At 41.4% G+C, this 22451-nt stretch overlaps 1 protein-coding gene across 17 annotated transcripts in view; it reads left to right on the top strand.

Annotated features, from left to right (window-relative positions):
* Positions 1-22451, top strand: part of EPB41L3 (erythrocyte membrane protein band 4.1 like 3) — a 459693-nt gene that overhangs the window by 289377 nt on the left and 147865 nt on the right. For all 17 annotated transcript variants that reach the window (XM_029591057.1, XM_029591046.1, XM_029591044.1 and 14 more), the window contains exon 6: positions 20032-20107. In XM_029591057.1, the coding sequence (XP_029446917.1) occupies positions 20032-20107 (76 nt within the window). The remainder of the gene's footprint in view (positions 1-20031; positions 20108-22451) is intronic.

Below are 22451 nucleotides of genomic sequence, written 5' to 3' on the forward strand. Positions count from 1 at the left end.
GGGCCACATAAGCCATAATCTCCTCCCACATTTATAGCCTTCCTCACCTCCCAAAAAAGAGATGGGGAACTATCTGGGATCTGTTGATATTCACTCTGCTTTTGCTTCAGAAAATCCTAGAATCCTTAAAATGTTCTGGATTCCTGCACCATGTGAAGTTCCTCCCATTCTTTCCCCACTTTTAGAGTAAAAAAAAAAAAAAAATAACCAGGGGCACGATCTATTCCCAATAGGGGCCACAGAAAACAGTCTTTGCGAAGTAAGAAGTAATTTATTCTAGAATAACTCTGGTGGGGATTGGAAAAAAGTATAATCATTTTCTCCTGGATTTGTATCCTCCATATATCTAATAGAGCAGTTTCTGCTTCATCATATTTACCCCTCTGCAGCTCTCTCGTATATTAGGAATTCACAAGGGTCTGCAGTCTTCCTTGCTATCCACCACCACATTAAAATCACTACCAATGAGCAGAGAATATTCAGGATAACCAAGAAGAATAATTGACTGAGGTGAAGAAGTCATGAGAATAAATATTGGGTACATATACATTACCTATAATATATTTCATCCCATACATTAATGCCAAGCAAAATAAACAGCCCTCTGAATCCCTGTTTTTTCCACGACAAATGGAAGGTCTTTATGAATAATGCTTGCCATACCCCAATGCCTGTGGGAGTATGATGCAGAACTACAAGTACCCACCCTGTGTTTCTTGCAAACATGCTATGTTCACTCTTTCTTTTTTCAGTATGGTAAGTGTCTTTGTTCTCTTTACAGTGGAATGTATATCATGAACATTCAAAGAAACAAACTTAATGTCCCAGGATTCAACATCAAAGATATTTATATCCATATCAATCTCACAAAAGACCAGTAAAAATGGAGAATACATTCTGCCCCGTGTTCCCCAGCCCAGATGCAATGCCACAATAATGTAGGATATCTTCTGTGCCCCTGCATGGCCATTCCTGTATTAGTCCCCGATATTCTCCTCCATGTCCATGGGTAGGAGGAATAGCCTAGTGGTTAGAGCAGTGGACTATGAACCAGGAGACCAGGGTTCAAGTCCCGCTGTCGTTCCTTGTGGCCTTGGGCAAGTCACTTTACCCTACATTGCCTCAGGTACAAAAACTTAGATAGAGAAATACCTACAGTATCTGAATGTAAACCGGTGTGATATCTCAATTGAGATTGAATATCGGTATATAAAAACAATCAATAAATAAATAAATAAAAGCATCTCCCTCTCCCCCTTTTCCTTCCCCTCTCAAACATATTCCCCCTTACACCTCCTCCCTCCCCCCCAGACAGGCATACCACATCCATACTTCTAATATCAGTAAGAAAAGTCCTCCCTGTTTAGCTCCAAGGGTCCTCCATGGCCCCAAGTGGACCTCCACCCCCCTCCCCCAACCCCATATCCAAACATTTGGAAGAAAAACTTCCATGAGCTATACAACCCATTTAGCTTTGCATATGCATATTTCACTAAGATTGGATAGAGGTCAACCTTCAAAAGGGAGAAAAAAAAAAGATCTAAAGCTGAAAATGTGAAAACTAAAATGACCGTTAAGTTCCCAGGACGCTTCCATCTGGTTTTGTCTGGTAGACATACTGATGGAGGCCCTTCTCGAAAAAGTAGTCTCGCATACACGTATGTCATAGCCAGGAAGATATTTTGCCTCTTTTAGTTCTCCTCGGAGACAGGTATTCAAAGACATATGCTCCTTGAATAGTAGAACTTGTAGGCCCCACATATAATCTTGAAACACCACAAAAGTTTCAATTAACCAGAGCAGCCATAGAGTTTAGTCACAGAGAAAATAGTCTGAGTAACTAAACAAAAGGGCCACCACACTGATGATACGTGAGGACTCACAATATTATGTTCGTGGCTCAGTAGCTTCATCCAATTAAAGGCTATATGTCTGCTAGTGTGTTTAAAATGTGCCGCAGCCATAGAACCTGCCCGTCATTGCATAGCCAGTATTTTGGTTTTTTTTTTTTTAACTCATTTCTCGTGTCATCAGAATGGACTGTCATAGCAAAATAAATCGCTGCAGATTCACCCACATTGTAAAACACAAACGTTCTGAATCTTTTCTCTATATGCAGCAGAAGAGGGAGAAAGCAAACTCCTTCCTTTTTTTTTTTTCCCTTCTCCTCTTCCCCTCCCTTCTAAGCCAGGAGTATCATTGTCCTAATTTAACAAGATGTTGAAAACTTTATAGAAAACACATTCCATACTGCTTAAGCTTCCTCGTGTGTGGCTCAAACACGCCCACCTTCCTCCGCCCCGCCCCCCCCTCAACTATTGTAAGCTTTATAGGAAACACATCTGTTTTGTATCCATCAGAAAATGTTTTTGCCGTCATGCTGAACCCTTAATTTTGCAGGTTAAGAGTACTGCAAAATGAATCCCATACCCGTGCAACTCGGAGCATATGGGCAACAACTCCTTTCGTTGTGCCACCACCCGTGCTGAGTAATGGTTAAACAGCAACATTCTGGCCCCATCATATTCTATAGAGCCTTTGGCTTGGTAGACATTTGCGATTTTGGTTTTATCCAACCAGTGAAAAATTTGAGCGATAACTGGCCTCGGCTTGTTGTTTTCTTGGGCTGGCCCCACCCGTGCGCCCATTCTCACACTATGGGACTCACCAGTTTATCCAGGCCTTTGGCCCCTGGCAGCCATTTTTCAAAAAAAGATGGAAGTTCTCTATCTTTCAGCACTTCTGGAAGAAATAACAAGCACATTTTTTGCCAATTCCTGTTCTTCTGGTCCTCCACTTTTTTCAATCCACGCTGCATTTTCTTTTTGGAGTGCCAAAATCTGCTCACCTACTCTGACACCAGCTTCTCCACTTACAGCAGTCTCTGAGCCTGTGTTTCCATTCCTTTTATTTCCTCTTTTCTGCACTGCAGTTTGGACATTCGGCTAAAATGCTTTTGGAGATTGTGAGTATTGCCTCATCTGAATCAACTGCCATCACTTTTTCTGTCTCAACTCTGGATGACCCTTCACTCTATTATATCTAATTTCACGGCGCATCCACTATATGACCTTCATAATAGGCATCATTGTGCGGCAACAAGTACCTTTTTCACTCTGCCTTATTTATAATCATTGGTCAGTCCATACCATAACTTTTTTGTAAAAATTTTTCTTTTTTGCTAGTGCTCAGTGTATTAAAACATTTTTCCTTCTCACGTGTAAACTTTTCCAAATTCCCCACATCGCCCCTCCGTGTCCGTGCCCGACACGGAGAGGCGATGTGGGGAATTTACACATTGCCATATTTCTTCGGATGAGTATACCCTGGACTGGGAGTAATTCACTAAGCAAGACTTGGATTACAAGATAAGTAACGTTAATAATAAGAATTTGGAAAAGTTTACACGTGAGAAGGAAAAATGATGCCTATTTTGAAGGTCATATAGTGGATGCACCGTGAAATTAGATATAATAGAGTGAAGGGTTATTAAGGTGTGATTACGTGAGTTCATTGCCCTAATCTCAAGTGTTATTGAGGTATCGATCTAGGGGTTTATAGTTGATTTCAACTCTGGATGAATCAGCCGCCGCCTTAGAATCAAGCTGCCATACATTTTCATGTGTCGCTCGAGCAGGTTTCACACATCTCTTTGTTTCTTAATCACGAATGAGTCCATTCAGTGGGTTTACCTATGCCAAGTATAAAAATTAGGGCATATGTTTTTTCAGCAGATCTGTGCATGCAAGAGTCGGGGGTGGGCAGTTATGGAGCTCACCTGATCTACGTCTGCTCAGTCAGCTTCCATTACTGGAAGTCCACGATCTTATATTCTATATAAGCCATTCCGTTCCTTCCTTTCAACTACTTTCAGACACTTCCTTTTTCACTTCCTTTTTGCCCTAGCTATGCAACCAATTTCGTCTAGAATGAGAGCATCTCTGTCTGGTGCCTCTTGCCCATGGAATAGTCCCATTAACCTCGCTCGACCCATTTTAAGAAACATTGCCCTAGACATTGAACAAATACCTCCATTCCATGTTGCTGTAACATTTTTTGAGTTGATTTTTGAGTTGATTTTTGTGCTTTTCTTAATGCAATAAGGCAAAAAAGGTTAATATAATTTTTCTTTAAGACAGGAAAATTGTTCTCTTCCCCTCCACATTTCTCTTTCCATTTTGTGTATTCCCAAGCAAACTTTTTTTTTTTTTTTTTAAACTTTGAAGGGATATGGCTGCCATGCACTGGAGCACGGCTGCTCCATAGCCCTGTTCATCTGCTCCAGGTTGTCAACTTGTGCTTTTCTTGTGCACAGGAAGAATGTATGAGGACATGAAACTGCCAGATCTAGGTTCAAGTGGCCAGGCGTTTACTATTTCTTAATAATAAAAATATGATGTATTTTGAGTTTATTGCCTAGGAGTAGTAGAGCAGAAAAAGGAGAGGGCAGGAGCCTTTTTGGGGTTAAAAGTGTAAAAACAAAACAGTAAAAGATTTTGTTTGCATGGCACATGGGGAGCAGAAAGAGAGAAGAGCAGCCGTGGAACTTGCAGGTAGATGTGGCATTATTTATCCTGGTAGTTGGCTTGCAGCCTGAGAGATGTCTCACTTTTTTCCAAATGTTTCTTTAGCATTTAAATACTCTACTGTTCTTTTTGTGAACTTATTGCTACTTAAAAAAAAAAAATCATAATGAGTACTGTGCTTTTAGTCATTCAGATGTATTAGATGTTCCCAGATAATTTACTGAACATTTTCTGGGTTGTGTATGCCATTACATATATCTGTATATCTGCCTTTATCACTTTTGTCATTTTTCCCATTTCAGTTTTCCTGTCTTTCTGCAAACCTCACTTGATTTCCTTAGAGTTTATGAAAACTCGTTCCTTCTACATGTGCGAACACAGTGGGGGCAGCATTAGTGCTTGCACATTCTGGCCACATAGAAATCGCCTTGAATTGTTGGTTTGGCTTTCCGAAACCCTGTGAGTTTTCTGTGGCCTTCTGGTTCTTGACTACCAAGGCTCGCTGCCCTCTTCTTCGTTTAAACAGGATTTTAAACCAACAGTTCCACCCAGCAGACAACTTAGCTGAAAACCCCTTCTGTGTGCCGGGCTCTCCCCGTCTGTGTGGCATGGGAATATAGGTTAAATTAGAAGTTGACTGCTGCCCCTGCCATCATCGACCTGGCAGAGAGATCACCATTTCTGTTGCCATCGGCCCCGGCCAGGAAGAGGACAGCAGTTACGTCCATCTTCATTCTGAATGGTGATTGGCAGGGGTTTGTTTGAAAACTAATGGTAGTCTGAACTGAAAAGGCCATTTTTTTTTTTTGTTTTGGCTTGTTTTACTCCAAAACAAATGCCCAGTCCCTCCCTAAAACCTGAAAAATTTCAGGCTTTATTTTTTTTTGGAAAATAGTGCACACAACTTGCAAAAAATGAGCACTCATTTCTAAAAATGAAAACCGCCCCCACAAAAACCAAAAAAATTGCTACAAAACAAAATGTGACTGCACATGCCTAGTGATGATGCTTTCATAGTTCTGAACAGGGATTGGTCTCCTAATTCAGAATAGAAATTAATTCCTTCTTTCCAAGTGAAGTGAATGAATGAATGAATGAATGAATACTGAAAGTAGCGGAAGTCATTCCTTGGCCTTATAGCTCTGGGCTAACTATTAACTGCTATATATTGACACGACTAATTCTTAGCGGTTAAGTATTTGTTTGATATTTCGCATCCATAGCCTGGAACCAACACCATACACCAAATATCTGGATGGCTCTACCGCAGTATGAATATGTTAAATGATTAATTTGGATGGACGAGATTACCTTTTATTTAGATGCTTACTGTGTTAAAATCAAGGCTTCAGATTTGTGGAGGTTTTTATTTCACAAACATCATAGATCGACAGGGGCTCCAAGATATTATCCCTTATTCCTTTGATACATCCCCTATTGTTATCCAGTTTAAAGGGCTGTTTTAAACTTCCTTTTGTTTCTTTTTCTGCTTGTTATACATTGTTGTGATCTGGTGATTCTCACTTGGAATGACTGTATATAAAAGCTAAATACATAAATATAGGCAGCACCTACTTGCCAGCAGCTCACTGGTTATTGCAGTTTCCAGACTGACAACCTTGAGGAAAGTGGCAGCAGCTGGAAGAGTCAGCACTGTGGGCAGCTCACAGCCATGCCCCACCACCCTTCCCTCCCTCCCCCTCCGGACTCCATGCTGATAATCCCCTAAGAGACTCAAGTCTTCCTTAAGGTGTTGAGCAGTACTGCTTGGTGGCTGTAGCAGAGGCAGGACTGTTGCTAAGTAAATACTTTGCCCAGCTCTGCAATAGATCAGAATTCAAACCCTCAAGGGCAAATTACCCCAAGGAAGGGGGATCAAACTCGATATCCTTAATAAAGTGACTCCCTTCTGCAGATTAGCGGTTTGAGAGTAGCGCTTCACAGCTCGTATTCAGTTGACCCTGTAGTGACTGTGATAGAAATCTCTTTTGTTTTTGGAAAAATTCTTTGCTTTGTTTTTGTTTTGTTTTTCAGATCAGATTTTGTTAAAGCTTTCTTATCCTCTTTTTTTTTTTTTTTTTTTAAAGCCCACTTTTGCCTTAGAGAAAAAAAAAAGGTACCGGTAGATGTCTCCATACGGCGGTTTACTTTCAAACCACTTTAAGGCATGTGAGAAGCAGACGAGCAGGGCCTGTGTGGCATTGGAGGGGGGGATCTCTTTTCTTGCCTTTTGGATGCTTTATGGTTACTTTTGGCAGTTTGCAAACAAGTTGCAAGAGGGCCTGGGTTTACTGCGGACAATTTATCAAATAAGAAAGTAAAAGGTTTTTTTCTGACCCCTTGGGAGCCTCCTCCCCTTCTCCCCCTGTCCTTTCTAAGATAAGGAAGGATGAGGTTAGATGTCGCCCTTTTGGCTTTTCCCCTGCGCTGTGCTGCCAGTTGTTCTCAAACCCTTATGTGGAAGAGCCCCTTGATGCTTGATACTCAGACTTGTAAACATTAAGTACTGTTAGAAAATTAGATATAAGGAACCTACTATTTCATTATAGAACAATGTCTAAAATTACAGGTTCATGGTTTGTTGACCCTGGCTTAAGAGTTCTGGTGAAATTTCTGTGTTTTTTTGTTTTGTTTTTTTTAAGAAGCTTAATCTAGGAAAGATAACCTGTCTGTTTAATACTTTTTTCACAGAACTATCTGAAAGGGTTTGGTTTTTAAAAGTTTTGGTTTTTTTTGCTTTAATTGATGCATTCTGAAATTAAATGGTCCTTTTATTAGTAAACATTCAGCTGAGGAAAAGTGGCAGTGCTTTCAGAAAAGTTGATCATGACCATGTTTCTTCTGCACACCGCCATGTGGCAAACTTGAGTGAGTTGGATTTGGATGTTTCTGCCCGTGCAGTTCCTGAAATGTCGTGTTGTGCAGCTGAACAAAGCTGTTCTGCTCCCCCTCTGTTTTCTCCCCGAGTGGTATTTGTCCATGTGTCACTCAGTAACAGTTGCACTCCTTTTCGGCCACTGACCTGTGCTGTCTTGACCTGGGGAAAAAAAAAATCATCTAAATGGTAATTGTTTTTTGCCTGGATGGGCGCTGTTAGAAACAAGTCTGGGGCAGTATTTTTCAGTGCCCTTGCCTTCATGTCTGTTATCCATTGAATATTAAGAACTGGAGCTAAATAGACTTGGGGAATATCTTAATGTAAGCTTGTGAAGGGATGGCAGACTGGGAGCACACATCAAATGCTTCTCACTTGGCTGGGAAAATTGTCAAGAACAGGAACTAGGTCTTCGTCCATGGAGGGAAGGGAAAGGAGAGGAAAGCTGAAGCCTTTGAGCATTTGTATTTTAGAATAAAAAGCCAACAAAGTCCCAGGTTGCCTTTTTTTTTTTTTTTTTGTTAACAGATTTGTTCCTTCTTACCACATACACATTGCAAGGGGATGTAAACTTGAAGCAATATTGTCCTTGGGGGGGAAATATGATGTGATTGATATTCAAAATTTGGCTTCTGGTGTTTTCCACATCAGAAGATACACTGGCAGCAAATAGAAAAAGATGAGGAGGAGCACATTAAAGTATTTATCATCTTTGGCACTAAAAGAATGGCATTTCAATTTTGTTCTCATTTACTTTAAGTATTTCCTGTTGTCTTAGGTTTTCCAGTTGGCATGACCCAATATGAGGAATAAGAAATGAAAACCCTTAGAGAAGCCTGTCAGTAAAGAGATTCTCATTAATATATCAAATATGATCCGAAGCATATCTAACCTCCATTTTTTTTTTAATACATTGTTAAAATAAGGTAACATACTGAGAGAACTATATTTTCTTTTGCCACAAAGCTCAGCCCTTGAAACTTAATTGCTAAGCTTTCAGGAACTATTGTTCAAAAAAATGACACTGTCTGTTTGTATCTAGCATTAATCATGATCAGCAGCGCATTTAATTTGTTCTTCGTTACTGTTGCTGTGCTAAAGCTAGCGTCTGTGGCTTTGAACTCCATCCTCCTAATGCTAGCGAGAAAATTACGCTTTGAGAAGCTGTGCTGCAACAGCCCAGAGGTAGAAGCGCCATCAGAGTGGCACTGCAGTTCTTAACAATCTTTATATCCAGAAATCTTCAGAGAAACATCTGCCACAGAATTACATTTTAATGGATGCCTATTCAGCCGACATTGAGTTACTGAGCAAATTACCTCAAAGATATAGTAAAGAGGTGAAGAAAGCCAGAAAACATCTCCAGGTTTAGCAGAAATATAAATATATATATATATCACCCTTGTCAGTCACTTTGTTCCTCATTTGCAAGCTTACTTGATGTTCCATCGGTTTGTGTGGTCTGGTTGTGTGAGTCTCGGGACCGGCTGGTCAGGGTCACTAGCCCTCTTTGGAACATGCTGCCAGCAGAGCTTAAGAAACATCTTTATTGAGCTTAAGGAAGCAATAAAAAGCACACTTGTTTAGACAGACTTTTAATGACTAACATTCATTATCGTAAACAGGAGCGGTTCTATCATGAGGCAAGGTGAGGCAGCTGCCTCAGAAGGCAGAGTTTGGGAAGTGGCAAAAAGTGCCTCCCCAAAAACTCTTGTGGCAGCTGCCTCACCTTGCCGAAGAGCTAGACCTGGCAGGGCCTTGGTGGATCCCCGGAGAGGGAGGGCCACGGCAGACTACATCCTGCCAAGTCACAAAGAGCAAGGCCTGGCGGGGCCATCGTAAACCCCCATCCCACTGCAGCCCAAAGAGTGAGACCACAGCAGAGCCCTATCTCCCCACAGTCCAACAAGAGAAGGGAAGCCCCAGAGAGAATGTGTGTGTATGAGAGAGAGTGAGAGACTGTATGAATATATGTATGAGAGAGAGGGGGGGTGTGAGAGGTTGAATGAGGCTGTGTGTGTGTGTGTACAGTCTTAGAGAAGCCTGTGTGGGTGTTGTGTGAGAGAGCCTGCATGAATGTGCATAGGAGCCAACTTTAAAAAAATGATTGGGATGCCAAAGTCAACACGCATTCCCACTAGGAAAAAAAAACAGAACACCGTGGATTGCAAGTGTGTTTGAGCAAGCCTGTATTTTAATGTCCGGATAAGACAGGGTAATACAAACATGAGGAAGACTTATGTGGCCCAAAAAAAACTAGGAGAGACTCCCACCAGTCTCCTCTCTCCTGCATCATTCCCCCACCCTCATCTGTAACTACCATTCTCTCTCAACCCTTTCTTTCTCTCATTCTGATCTCCTCTCATCATCCTTTAATTCTCTACCACCACCTCCGCCCAGCTTGAGCATAGTTTAAATTTTATAACTAGGGTAGAGGGTTGTGACACCATGAGCAGACCTTGGCTTACCAGATGACAAGTTAATTCTGGACCCTAGCTATCCTTTTGCAGTTTTTGTTAAATCAAAAATTAACATAACACAAGCTTGCTTACCTCTATTTCTGAAAACAGAAATACAGCAGTTTACTCACATAAGTCATTTAGCAAAGTTCCTGTTTTCTCCTAGTTTCATCTAGGGGCCTCCCTTTCCTTCTGGGCCCTGATGTCTTATCCCTCTCCCCAGGGGAATCTCCCTGCAACCAGGATTCCCTTGTGGATGTCTAAAGGTGGATCAGGCTAAATGCCTGGTCCTGGACTTTTTAAGGCTGGTCTAACATGCACTCCTTTACATATCCTCCCCTTTGGCCTGACCTTGGCTTGGCAAGCAACTGCCTCTACCTGGGTTAGCTCCTGGGAAAGAAAATTATCATTCCTCTTTTCCTTTTCCATTTTAAACTGGGACTACCCATTTGTTTTCCTGGCGGAGGGTAGAGTCAATATGGGGCCCTTTAGGCCAGAGTGTACTTTCCCTCACATTCCTCTGGCCAACTGAAAGGATCTACATTCAGGTTGCTTAATTTCTCCAGCCTTCTTAGAGAATCAGTTAAAGATTCCCAGGAGACCTATGGGTCTCTCTCACATGTCACGATGCAACGTTGAAACAGTAAATTCCCTGATAGTCTTTAGTCACTCAGATTTTTTTTTCTGGTGCTGCATCCAGTGTGTGAATATCTTAAACTCCATGCAGTATATGCTTTCAGTGTCCCATGGAGAGGCTTCCAGAGGTGGTCTCCTTGCAGTCTGGGCTGGCCTGAATAGCAATAAGCTGACCCCACAGAGTCTCAAACAGGGGATAATAGCATCCCAGAATGATGGGGTATGGAAGTTTGGTAAGTATTATTGCTTCTATATAAACCTGCCCTGCCAAGGTCATCAATAGGACCTGACCTGGGTACTGTTGCTGGTCACCATGAATGTAGGTGAGTGTTGCCTTCTTCCTGTAATTGATATATATCCCCTGGGCAACTCCTTAATAAGAGTCTTTCTGTACCCTGAATTTACCAGAGCTTTGGTAGGAACCTCATCCAACTCATCTGGGATCACAAAAATCATAAGTCCTGAACAAGGAATATCAATGCAGTTACAGCTGTGGAGCTTCACTAGATTGCCCTCAAGCCATTGATAATCCTAGATAGCATGGCCTTTCACCACACAATGAAAGCACACCTGTGGGGCCTGTTCCTCTTTAACTTCAATGCTTCCTATAATGGGTTCTTAATTTTCTTCTTTTTCATGGGCAAAAGTCCTCCTCATGACAATTCTCTGCACTAAGTGAGCAAAAAGGGAAAATACCTGCCCCCATGCTACTTTGTTGTGCCAGTACCTCTGGGATTCCTATTCCCTTCAGCGGTTGTCCCTCCTCCAGATGTTTTCCTTTGCAAGAGCGAAACCTAACCTTTAGTACTGGCTGGGTTCTCAGGTTGACGTCCATATGTTTGCTGCCTTCATATCAACAGTGTCTAGCCAAATGACCTCTCTTCATACAGTTAAAACAAGCTGGCAGGGCTAAGGTCTTTGGCCAGAGTACAGAACCAGAGCTGTCCTGCTCTGAAGATCCTTGTTGGGATCTTACACTCTCACCCCCACACTGGGGAGTCTGTGCATGTTGCCACCTTAGTTTCCATACCAATTTTGGCATCAACTGAGCCTGATGGAAGACATCCACCACTTCCAGTGCTTTCTCCAGTGTGAGCCCTGGGAGATGACACACACAGTTTCACATGGATCAGTCCAGCCCATCCAAGAACTGCTCCAGGAGGAACTGGTTGGCCTACATCGAGGCCTGTTTTCACTTCTGGCTGTAGCTGGCATCCTTTATCCAATGGAAAAGGCTCCGTGGAGTTTCCTGGGACTGCCATGCCGTAACTGTTGAAGAATGTTTATATAACCCACTCTTTCCAGGATGGCGACTTTTAACTTTCGAATAGATGGCTCTTCCATTTGGGTTAGCAGTCTGAAAAACCACTTGGCTTGTGCTTGTAAGCAATTTTGCCAAGTAAGTAGTCCATGTGGCTTGGGACCACCAGCCATGCAGATGGTTCTCTCAAAATTTCTTAAAAATATATCTGGGTTTTCTCCTGTCTTTATTTTAAACAAGACCAGAGGCAATGGTGTTGTCTGTACTGGGGTGAATTAAATTGCTTGGGCTATCTGTGTCTGCACTCCCTGCTGCTGGTTAAATTGCTCACATAAAATTTGCGCCATTTTATGGAGTTGCTACGGACCTTCAGTGAGGGTCTGCGCCGATTGCTCCATGTTAACAAACCTTGGCAGAACACAGAGGCTTTGCTGCAGTTCCTTATGTTAAAAAGAAAACATAATCCTAGCCTGTCTGCCTTTGACAGACTTTTTTTTTTCCTGTCTATCCAAGTAGAGATATCCTCCTGAGTCTATGGAATTTTACCCCACAGCTGCAGCCAGGCTTCAAAAAAAAAGATTTTTCTTTTTGTGCATGCTTTCCTGGCCTGTGAAAGGCTTAGAGTCAGGAAAAAATAAATGTCTCTTTTTAATCTTTTTTTCTGGTGTGGGTCTCTGCCTGTACAGTCGCTTAGCACAGAATTCCCTGAACTGGCACCATATGTGACACCAAGAACAGTCTTTGGCTTACCAGAGGATGGATTCAGCCTGGACTCCAGCTATCTTTTTGCAGTTTTTATTAATTACAATTAAAAAAATTAACAAAACGCAAGCCTATTTACCTCAGCAGTTCTGGAAACAGAAATGCAGCATTTTACTGATGTAAAGTTCCTGCTTTTTCCAAGTCTTCTCTGGGGCCTCCCTTTCCCTCTGGACCCTGGCATCTTAGCCCTCTCCCCAGGAGAACTGTCCTGCAACCAGGATTCCCTTGTGATTGCCTAAAGGTGTGGACCAAGCTAAATGCCTGGTCATGCAGTGTTAAAGGGGGGGGGGGGGGTCTAACATACACTCTTTCCGTAAGAACCTGAGCATAGAAACCCTTCTACTATCCCTCACTGATGCCCTCCTCACTGGCCTTGACCACGGTTATAGCTTTCTCATTGCCTTCCTTGGCATCTCTGCAGCCTTTGATACGATTAGCCACAACCTCCTCATTTCCCGCTTGGCTGACATTGGTATCTCTGGCATAGCCCTACTCTGGTTCAAATCCTACCTGGCTAACAGACATTTCTCTGTTAAACTTGGCAACTCAGAATCCACACACTTCGCCCTCACCCAAGGAGTGCCCCAAGGCTCCTCCCTATCATCCACCCTTTTCAACATCTACCTCCTGCCCCTCTGCCATCATCTATCTGACCTTGGCCTCAATTTCTACATCTATGCAGATGATGTACAAATCATCATCCCTATCCGTGAATCATTATCTACAACACTAATTTTCTGGGAGAAATGCCTTGCATCCATAAACTCACTACTCACCTCTCTACAACTTGCCCTCAATTCCTCAAAAACTGAGCATCTCCTCATCCACAACCACCAAACCCTTAAGCTCGCTCCTCCAAACGACCCTGCAGCCACCGCCCTCACTTTACAGCCTCCTGTACAAAACCTTGGCGTTCTAACTGATCCACATCTAAACCTAAAAAAACACATTACCTCCGTCCTAAAAGAAGGCTTTTACAAGCTCAATGTTATAAAAAAAGCTCAAGCCACTCCTCCACACACACGATCTCAGAACCGTCATCCAATCCACCCTATCTTCTAAGCTGGATTACTGCAGTTCCTTGTACCTTGGCCTTCCCTACTCCATCATCAAACCCCTCCAAATACTACAGAATGCCACTGCAAGGATAATCATGAACGCACGCAAAGACCACAATAACCTCCATCCTCAAAGACCTCCAATGGCTCCCCATCCCATCACGCATCCTATTCAAAACTCTCACTATCGTACACAAATCCATCAGCAAACCGCTCCGATCCACACAATCCACCCACCCCCACTAGAGCAAATCTCAAAGGCACCCTACAAGTCCCACAAGGCCCGTCTCACAGCAACAAGGGACCATGCTTTCTCAATTGCTGGCCCAACTCACTGGAATGCCCTACCCACAAACCTCTGCCTGGAGCCTTGCCATACTAAATTCAGGAAAATGCTAAAGACTTGGCTCTTCCACCAGGCATTTCCAGACTAACTCCACGTACCTCTCTCACCCTCCTCTCCTGCTTCTCTGTTATCTTTGACTCGCTGCAAGTAATTTGCATTATGTAAATATGTTACCTCTCGAGTTATTGTTACTTCTCTGGTTCAATTTTCAGGCTCCCCCTAGAGCCTCCTGCCCTCGAGTTTCTACTGTTGTCCCTCTCCCACCCCTGTTCATTGTATTTTCCACCTACTGTTGAGATGTAAACCGATATGATGTGCATTCTAATGTCGGCATAGAAAAGCTGTTAAATAAATAAATAAATTATTTTTACCGGGGTTTAATAGCTCCTTCTGGCTCCACTCCCTACAATGCCTTAGCCTGCTCAGCTCCTCATTTCTCACTGACCTGTCCTCTATGGGCCCTCCCTGTTCTTCTTTCAACCACTAGCAGATTCTAACTCAGCCCTCCTTAGCTGGCTGCCCTTTCTTGGTAACGCGGCTCTCAATTTGTGATTTCCCACTTTTCCACAAGCTTCGATCCATTTCCTGCTCTGCATTCCCTGAGCCCAGGCACTCTTCCTTTTTCTGGAGCTGTTCCTATCTCTCAATCCCCTGCAGCACTTCTGGCACTCAGAAATTCCAGGCCAAAGCCCATCCCGTCCCATGCCATGCCTACAGAGTGAACATAAGGCACTCCACCATCATGAAACCTATCAGCTCAGCAGTCAGCATCTCCCCAGCTCCAGAGCTAACTTTTGTGGGATATAATAGGGAAATGTTTTATTTATTTTTGTGAACAAGTAGAATGATGTTCACCTTCATACCCTCTGAATTGAAGCCCCAAGTGCAGCCCCCCCTTTTATTATTTATTATTTATTTTTTAGAGCGCCAATGATGTTGCATGCCATCCCAGCCTCCTCCCGCTTTCTCATCCTTCCAGTAAAATACGTTATTTACACTGGTGATTGCAGAGCTGAAGAAAAGAGCAGATACCACCTTCTCATCACCCTTGACCCTGCTCGGTTAGCACAGAAATCTTCTCCAGGCTTTGAATAAACAGTTCTTCAAACTTTGATCTATCCTCTGTCACTATTTGCACTTGGCCTTTTCTTAGTTTCCTCTCTGCTGCCTCATTCTTTTTTTTTTAAAGTTATATTCTTGTCTTCCTCTCAATTATCATTTATTTTTCCTCCATGTATACACCTCTTTCTATCCACTAGCTGACTCTCCATAACTCATAAACCTCTCTTACCACCTCCTAGTCTCACCTCTGTCAGCACTTCCATTTCTCTCCTCTCCATGACTCTACCTCCACCATAATCCCCTCTATTCTCAGGCTTTCTCTTGGTCTACCTCCCCTCTCTGCCCCCTCCTATCTCTCCACACACTTCCTTTCCCAGTCCTCCTTATCTGTCACTTCCTTTTAAGTTCCCTTCACCTAATCACTTACCCTTGTTCCTCTTATTATAGCCAATGTCCTCTCTCCCAGCTTGTATACACATTTCTCTTCTCTCAGCTACTTTTCCCTTCTCAAAGCCTATGTCTCTCAGGCCTCTGTTCTATACTCCCAGGCGCTCTCATCCTCACAGCCTAGGTCTACTATATAAGAACATAAGATATGCCATACTGGGTCAGACCAAGGTCCATCAAACCCAGTTTCTTGTTTCCAACAGTGGCCAATCCATGACCCAAGTACCTGGCATAATCCTAAAAGGTCGATAGATTCCATGCTGCTTACCCCAGGGATAAGCAGTGGATATCCTCAAGTCTACCTTAATAATGGTTTATGGACTTTTCTTCCAGGAACTTGCCCAAACATTTTTTTAAAACCAGCTAAACTAACAACTTTTATCATATCCTCCAGCAATTAATTCCAGAGTTTATGCATTGAAAAAAATATTTTCTCCTATTTATCTTAAATGTATTAGCTAGTAGCTTTGTTGTATGTCCCCTAGTTTTTTTACTTTTTGAAAGAGTAAACCAATTTGCGTTTACCCGTTCCATTCTACTCATTATTTTATGGACATCCTTCAAATCTCCCCTCAGCCATTTATTCTCTAAACTGAAGACTCATTCCATCCCCTTTATCATTTTGGTCATCCTTCTCTTTACCTTTTTCTAATTCCACTATACCTTTTTTTTTTTAGATGTGATGACAGAATTGCACACAATACTCAAGGTGCAGTTGCACCATGGAGCATTATGATATTCTCTGTTTTATTCTTTATTCCTTTCCTAATAATCCTTAGCATTCTAATTATTCTCCCATAACTCTTTTCCTAGTCCCTTTTCCTCTCTTCCTCCTCTCCCAGCCATAATTTATTCTATCAATTCTTCTTCCAGACCCTCAGAGCAGGTATTATCTCTCCCAGCCAGTATCCCCTTTAACAACCAATCTTCCCATCTCCCAGGCTGTACTACCTCTCTTCATTCCCTCTTCCAGCTCTCTTAGCCGTTCTCTCTCCCTCCTCATAATTCCTCTCTCCCTCTTTCTCTTTTGTAGTCCCTCTATCAGCAGCCCTCCTAATCTCCACTATTCCTCAGGAAGCCTATCTGTCCTATATTGCTGCTGCTCTCTAGTCCCCCCCCCCCATGCATATTGTCTGGCTGTAGAGTATCTGACCAATGGGCTGCAGGGGAAGGGCAAGCAGGAAACCTGGGTCTGCTCTGAGACTGTTCCCACTTCCCCCTGCAGCCTATTGTCTATTCTGGCTGTGGAAAGTCTGGCCAATGGGCTGCAGGAGGAGGTGGGAGCATTATTAGAGGAGATAAAGGCTTCCTGCAGCTCTTTGTCAGACATTGCACAGCCAGCCAATAGGCTGCAAGGAGAGGCAGGAGCAGTATGAGGAGATGTGTGAGCTTCTGCCTGCAACCCACTGGTCAAACATTCCCCCAACAAACGAGTACATGGCAAATCTAGGATATTTCCCAGTATAACTTGCCACATAAAAAAAAGATATTCTGACGTTATATCAGTAACAGCAACACGAACATTCTCTACTACAAGGCACGTTATAAAATAATACAAAACCTGGAAAAAAAAAAAACCACTCAACATGTGTAGCAAATCTGCCATACCATAGCTGCACTAACTATAGGGAGTCAAACAGCCATAGCCCTGCCTATGGAAAGGCAGCAGTGCACCAGCAAATACATATCCTGTTGAGAAAACACAAATAAGTTTGATACAAATCCCTATATGCTAGTAAAATGTGACACACAGAACCCAAACATACAGACTTTCACCAAAGAGCACCTTTCCCTACAAGCTTCCTCTGGGCCAGGAAGAGGAGAAGGAAGCAAGACTAACATTTACATTTATTAAAATTGTATTTATCGTTTAACACATGGCCTAAGTGATGTACAGAAAAAAAAACATGCAAATTATCAAAATGATTTACAAAAACAAATACACGTTACAGAAAAATACACCAAAAATATAACAGACATGACAACAGACACATGCTGATCTTAGCATCTAAAACAGAAGACTCACACATGTCTCATCATAAAAGGAGAAATTCAATAGCATACGATACCTACTAAACTTAGGCAACAGTACCTGCTAAGCCTAGCAATACAACTGCTTAAATAAGGTTTTAAAAAATAATGTGAACGTCTTGATGCAATTGCTTAATCTTAATTCCATTGGAATTGACTTCCAAAACACAGGAGCTGCTGTAGAGAAGGCAGATTCTCTAGTGACTGTAAGATGAGCAGCTCCGACAGAAGGAACATCAAGCATTCCATGCTGCGATGACCTTAGCAGTTGGGAGGGTTGATATAATTTGAGAAGGCCATTAGCCCATGGACAGGAACTGGAATTTATCAACTTAAAAACAATCATTCCTGTTTTATATGCTATCTGCTATTGCATAGGGAGCCAATGTAAACTAATAAGAACAAGTGTAATATGTTGATTGCATTTGATTCTAGAAATCAAACGTGCAGTAGCATTCATCAAAAGCTGGGGAGATTGCAAAAGATACCTCAGGAAGACCAAGATAAAGATTATTACATTAGTCAATAAGAGAAAAATGGAGGCTTGCACAGCTGTATGACAATCACTTTTTATGCAAGAAGTGCTTTAGGCCTGGGACCACATGCAAATTGTAAAAAACAGTTTTAATTACAGATTTGATTTGATTTATGAAATTATGATGTGGTTCACTCTAAACTGATAAACGTTTAAGACTGTTATTGATGGAAAATGTCATGTTTTCAAAGGAAATTGGGGCAAAAGCTGAATTTGATAAGGTTCTTAGATGGCTGTTCCCATGCAAAAACTTTGACTACCCCAATGCTTCTACTTAGACAACTTCTCAATTTAAGGTAGCGTAGCTACTAGCCGATAGCTCTATACTAAATTCAAATCCAGGAATATTTTTAAAGCAATAGTTTAATAAATGCATGTTTACAGCTATTGAATAAACTATTTTAGTAGATAAAGGTTAATGTTTGTTAGAAAGGACCCCAAGACCTTACCAGAAGACTAGATTATCAACAGGCTCAAAACAAGTCCAACAATTAAAAGGTAAAACTGTAGTTACACAATACTACCTGGTGTTGGCCCACTGGGCGACTCCTTAGATCTGAATTATAAAGTATTATGCAAAGTCATCTCATGCTAGAGAAGAATAAACAGAGGGCTTGCTTGAGGCACTAACTACATCCTTAACTATGGAGAAAATGTACCTGGGTTTTAGACTATAAGACTTGAATATTGAGTCAGACCAAAGGTCCATCAAGCCCAGAATCCTGTTTCCAACAGTGGCCAAGCCAGATCACAAGTACCTGGCACGATCCCAAGGGGTAGAAAGATTCCAAGCTGCTTATCTCAATAAGCTGCTTATCTCAATAAGCAACTCTACCTTAATAATGGTTTATGGACTTTTCCTCCAGGAACTTGTCCAAACCTTTTTTTAAATGCAGCTGCACTATAGGTTTCACCACATCCTCTGGCATGAATTTCAGAGCTTATTTATGCGTTTAGCAAAAACAATATTTTCTCTTATTAGTTTTAAATGTATTACTTAGTAACTTCATTGTGTGTCCCCTGGTCTTTGTACTTTTTGAAAGATTAAACAACTGATTAATGCTTTCTCATTCCATTCCACTCTACTCATATTTTATAGATCTCTATCATATCTCCTCTCATCCATCTCTTCTCCAAGCTGAAGAGTCCTAACCTGTTTAAGCCTTTCTTCATAGGGGAATTGTTTTTTCCCCTTTATCATTTTGTTAGTGGACAACTCAGTTTTGCACTGAAAATATGTATATTTAGCTTCTCGAATAGCATATTTGTATAACCCAATCTGATATTTTAAGATTCCCTTATCTGCCTTGGAGTTAGATTTGAGCGAAAGTCTCTCCAAATGCTGATTGGCATGCATTTGGTATCACCTAGTAACCAGCCTTGTGAGTTGAGAGTTTTGTGGATAGAAATTTGACAACTTTTGTAGATAGCAATAAAACATATTTAAGTGTGCAGTATAATGGGGCCAGCTTGGTGGTTCTGTTCTGAGCCCAAGCTCTGCTTGATGGACAGGCTGGATCACCATTAGTGTGTAACAGTGACACCTAGTGACCAGAGTCAGAGTGCATGGGTACCAGCTTCCAGACAGAGCCCCAGTCTTTGATTCCAGGGAAATGGTTGTACTAGTTTGGGGATAGGCTTATAAAATGGAGAGAGAGGGAGCAGAAGGAAACTAGCAGGCAAAAATAAAACAAAAATACCTAGTGTGCTGTTTAGTTTTTCATACCACCGACTTGTTGCCTATGGTAAGAATTTGTCTTAACTCACCGGCTCTATGGGCATCACATTTTCTGATATTCACTGCCAAACTACTATAACTTTTGTGCTCTGGATTTCTGTAAATAAGAAACAATTTTCCACGCAATGTTGCTAAGGGTCAACCTTGATAAATCAAGTCCAAAATGTTTGACTTAAAACATTGCCCAATGTATTGCTTTTCTTCTGCTGTTACTGAAGCTGTATTTGTTTTCTCATTTGTGTACATTTTTTGCAAATCTGCAACTCCTTGCTCTAACTTGGCACTTTCTTTGCAGGTGGAGCTTGGCAGTTTTCCTTCAATGTCAAATTCTATCCGCCAGACCCTGCACAGCTGTCTGAAGATATCACCAGGCAAGTGAAATCTGTGTATAGGTTTTTGCTAAACTTTTCTCTGGTATATATACACACACACACACACACACTTTTAAATTTAATGCACTTCAGTTTTACATCACATACAGTAATCCCAGAATCGATCAGCTGTAGAGCAATTATGACTTCTGTCCTTCAGCTCCTACTGTTAAGAGCTAATGTATTTTGTATTATTAGTAAGCTTTTATAGTGGCCATTATTTTAATAGCCTTATTACTTTTAAATGTTCTGCACTCTAATACTGAGCAAAAGCAGTGAAAATGTAACCTTTCTTCTTCAGAAAATATAACTATGCTTTCTTCACTTATTAAAATGGCTTTAATATGTAGGCATTTTCTTAGATTGTTTTTTAAATTAAAAAACAAAATGTAGAATGACGTTATGATATACCATAGTTGATTCTGTAAAACGGTACATGTAAATGTTTTATTTTTATTATTATACCTTTTCTTTGGTGTCTGTATAGTATATTTGCAGTGTTACCACAAAGGGCATGGAAGCCTTCTGCCAGTGAAGCAGTGTGAAATGAAGTTGCCCTTTCATTTATATAATGGTTAGAGGGGACCATAACATTTAATTCTTGAAACCCCAATGCCCCTAAAACCAGAAAGCATATAAAGAAAGATGTTGCTACTGTTTGTATTTTGGCAGCATTAGCTTCTGTTTAAAATGGTATAAGAAAAAAAAGATCTGAATTGTTTCCCCCTCCCCCCACCCCCCCAAAAAAAAAAAAAGTACTGATCTTTCATTGATATTGATATGATGTAAAATCAAGTACCTCACTAGCTGTTAATAATAGGGGTCGATTCACCTGTTTGGAGGCCATCAATGAGTCTGAGAAAAAAAATAATTAGGAAAGAGGGGTTGAATATCTGTCTTGCTTTCCTGAGTTTGAAATGCAGTTCCTTGGGAGACAGAATAGAGGTGACTAGGCCAATAATTTCCATTTGATGTCCCACCTTATGCTGTGAATTAAAACAGTGAAGAATAAAATCACAACAGAGAAGCAAAATACAGAATTGATCCATGTAACTAAAAGCAGACTACAGTACAACCATAATTCCCTCCCCCTAGAACAATAACCCCAAGCACATACATAACAAAAAATAAACAGATTCCAAGCTAACCTTCTCTCTCCAGTATAGCAATGCCCTGTTGGACACAATATAAACCATGCCCTCAAAATCGTCGGCCTGACATTCAGTACCCGTTAGCCACTTAAGTTCATATTTAGCCGGCCAGGTGGCACTGTTTGAATGTACAGGTGTGATCAGCAGCTGCCACTTAGCCAGTTATCTTTTTAATCCAACTGTAAAGTTAGTCATTAAAGGGAGAGACAAGATTTGTGTTTTCTGCGGTGGGGGTCACCTGTCTGGCTAACTTAGGGCCTGATTCATCAAGGCATTTTCCCATAGAACCAGAATGTCTGCTGAAAGAGCCAGGCTTTCAGTTTGGTTTGGTTTTTTTTTTTGTTTTTTTTTTGTGAAAGATTGTTTCCCCTATGTGAAGATCCTGGGGAAGCAAGTTCCGCATTACGGGCATACTATGTGAAGGTCAAACACCTGGTGCAAGACAGTTTAGAAATTGATAAAGAAGTTACCAGCAACAGTTATGAAGATCCATTGCCATTGATACTGTGAGCTGCTTGGACTATCTATTGTCTGTCAACAATAAAAGTGGAACCAAATCAAATTAAAGATAATGGCTATAGAAGGCGTCAGCAAGCCTGACGTTGTGTGACTTTTTTATATAGAGACACCAACCGGTCTTTTCAATCATTCGCCTTCTTTGTAGTTTTATTTAATTTCAAAAATAATTTTTTATCAGAAATTTTTTATTTTTTTCTTAAAATGTCCTCCGTCAATCAAGATAGACTCTTAAGCATCAGTACTTGAATATATCGCAGCCCAACACGGCCAGTGTTTCACCCATAAGCTTCTTCAGGGGCATATAAAGGACATATAGACATGAGTCTTTATCCTATAGTAACAATAAATAAAGCATTGAAAAAAACTCTATCCCAAAGAAGGTAGGAAAAACTTATACTCATCTTTAGATTAAGCCAGCTACCAATTTATCCAGACTTCGCGTCTCAACAACCGGAACAAGGAGGAGGAAGGGAAGAAGCCAAACCTCACGTCTCTTTAAACGTTCGAGATTATGTGATGTCATTAATTACGCCAATTATTCATGACGTCTTGTCTTACGAAATCCATCAAGATAGGCAGTGGTGATAGTCAAGTTTCTTTGTTTATCCAAGGAAAGAATACAAGTCCAATTCTGCATTGAGTCCCATCGGAATAACAGTATTCAGGCGAAAAAT

Source organism: Rhinatrema bivittatum, chromosome 2 (assembly GCF_901001135.1).
Source record: "Rhinatrema bivittatum chromosome 2, aRhiBiv1.1, whole genome shotgun sequence".
Lineage (NCBI taxonomy): Eukaryota > Metazoa > Chordata > Amphibia > Gymnophiona > Rhinatrematidae > Rhinatrema > Rhinatrema bivittatum.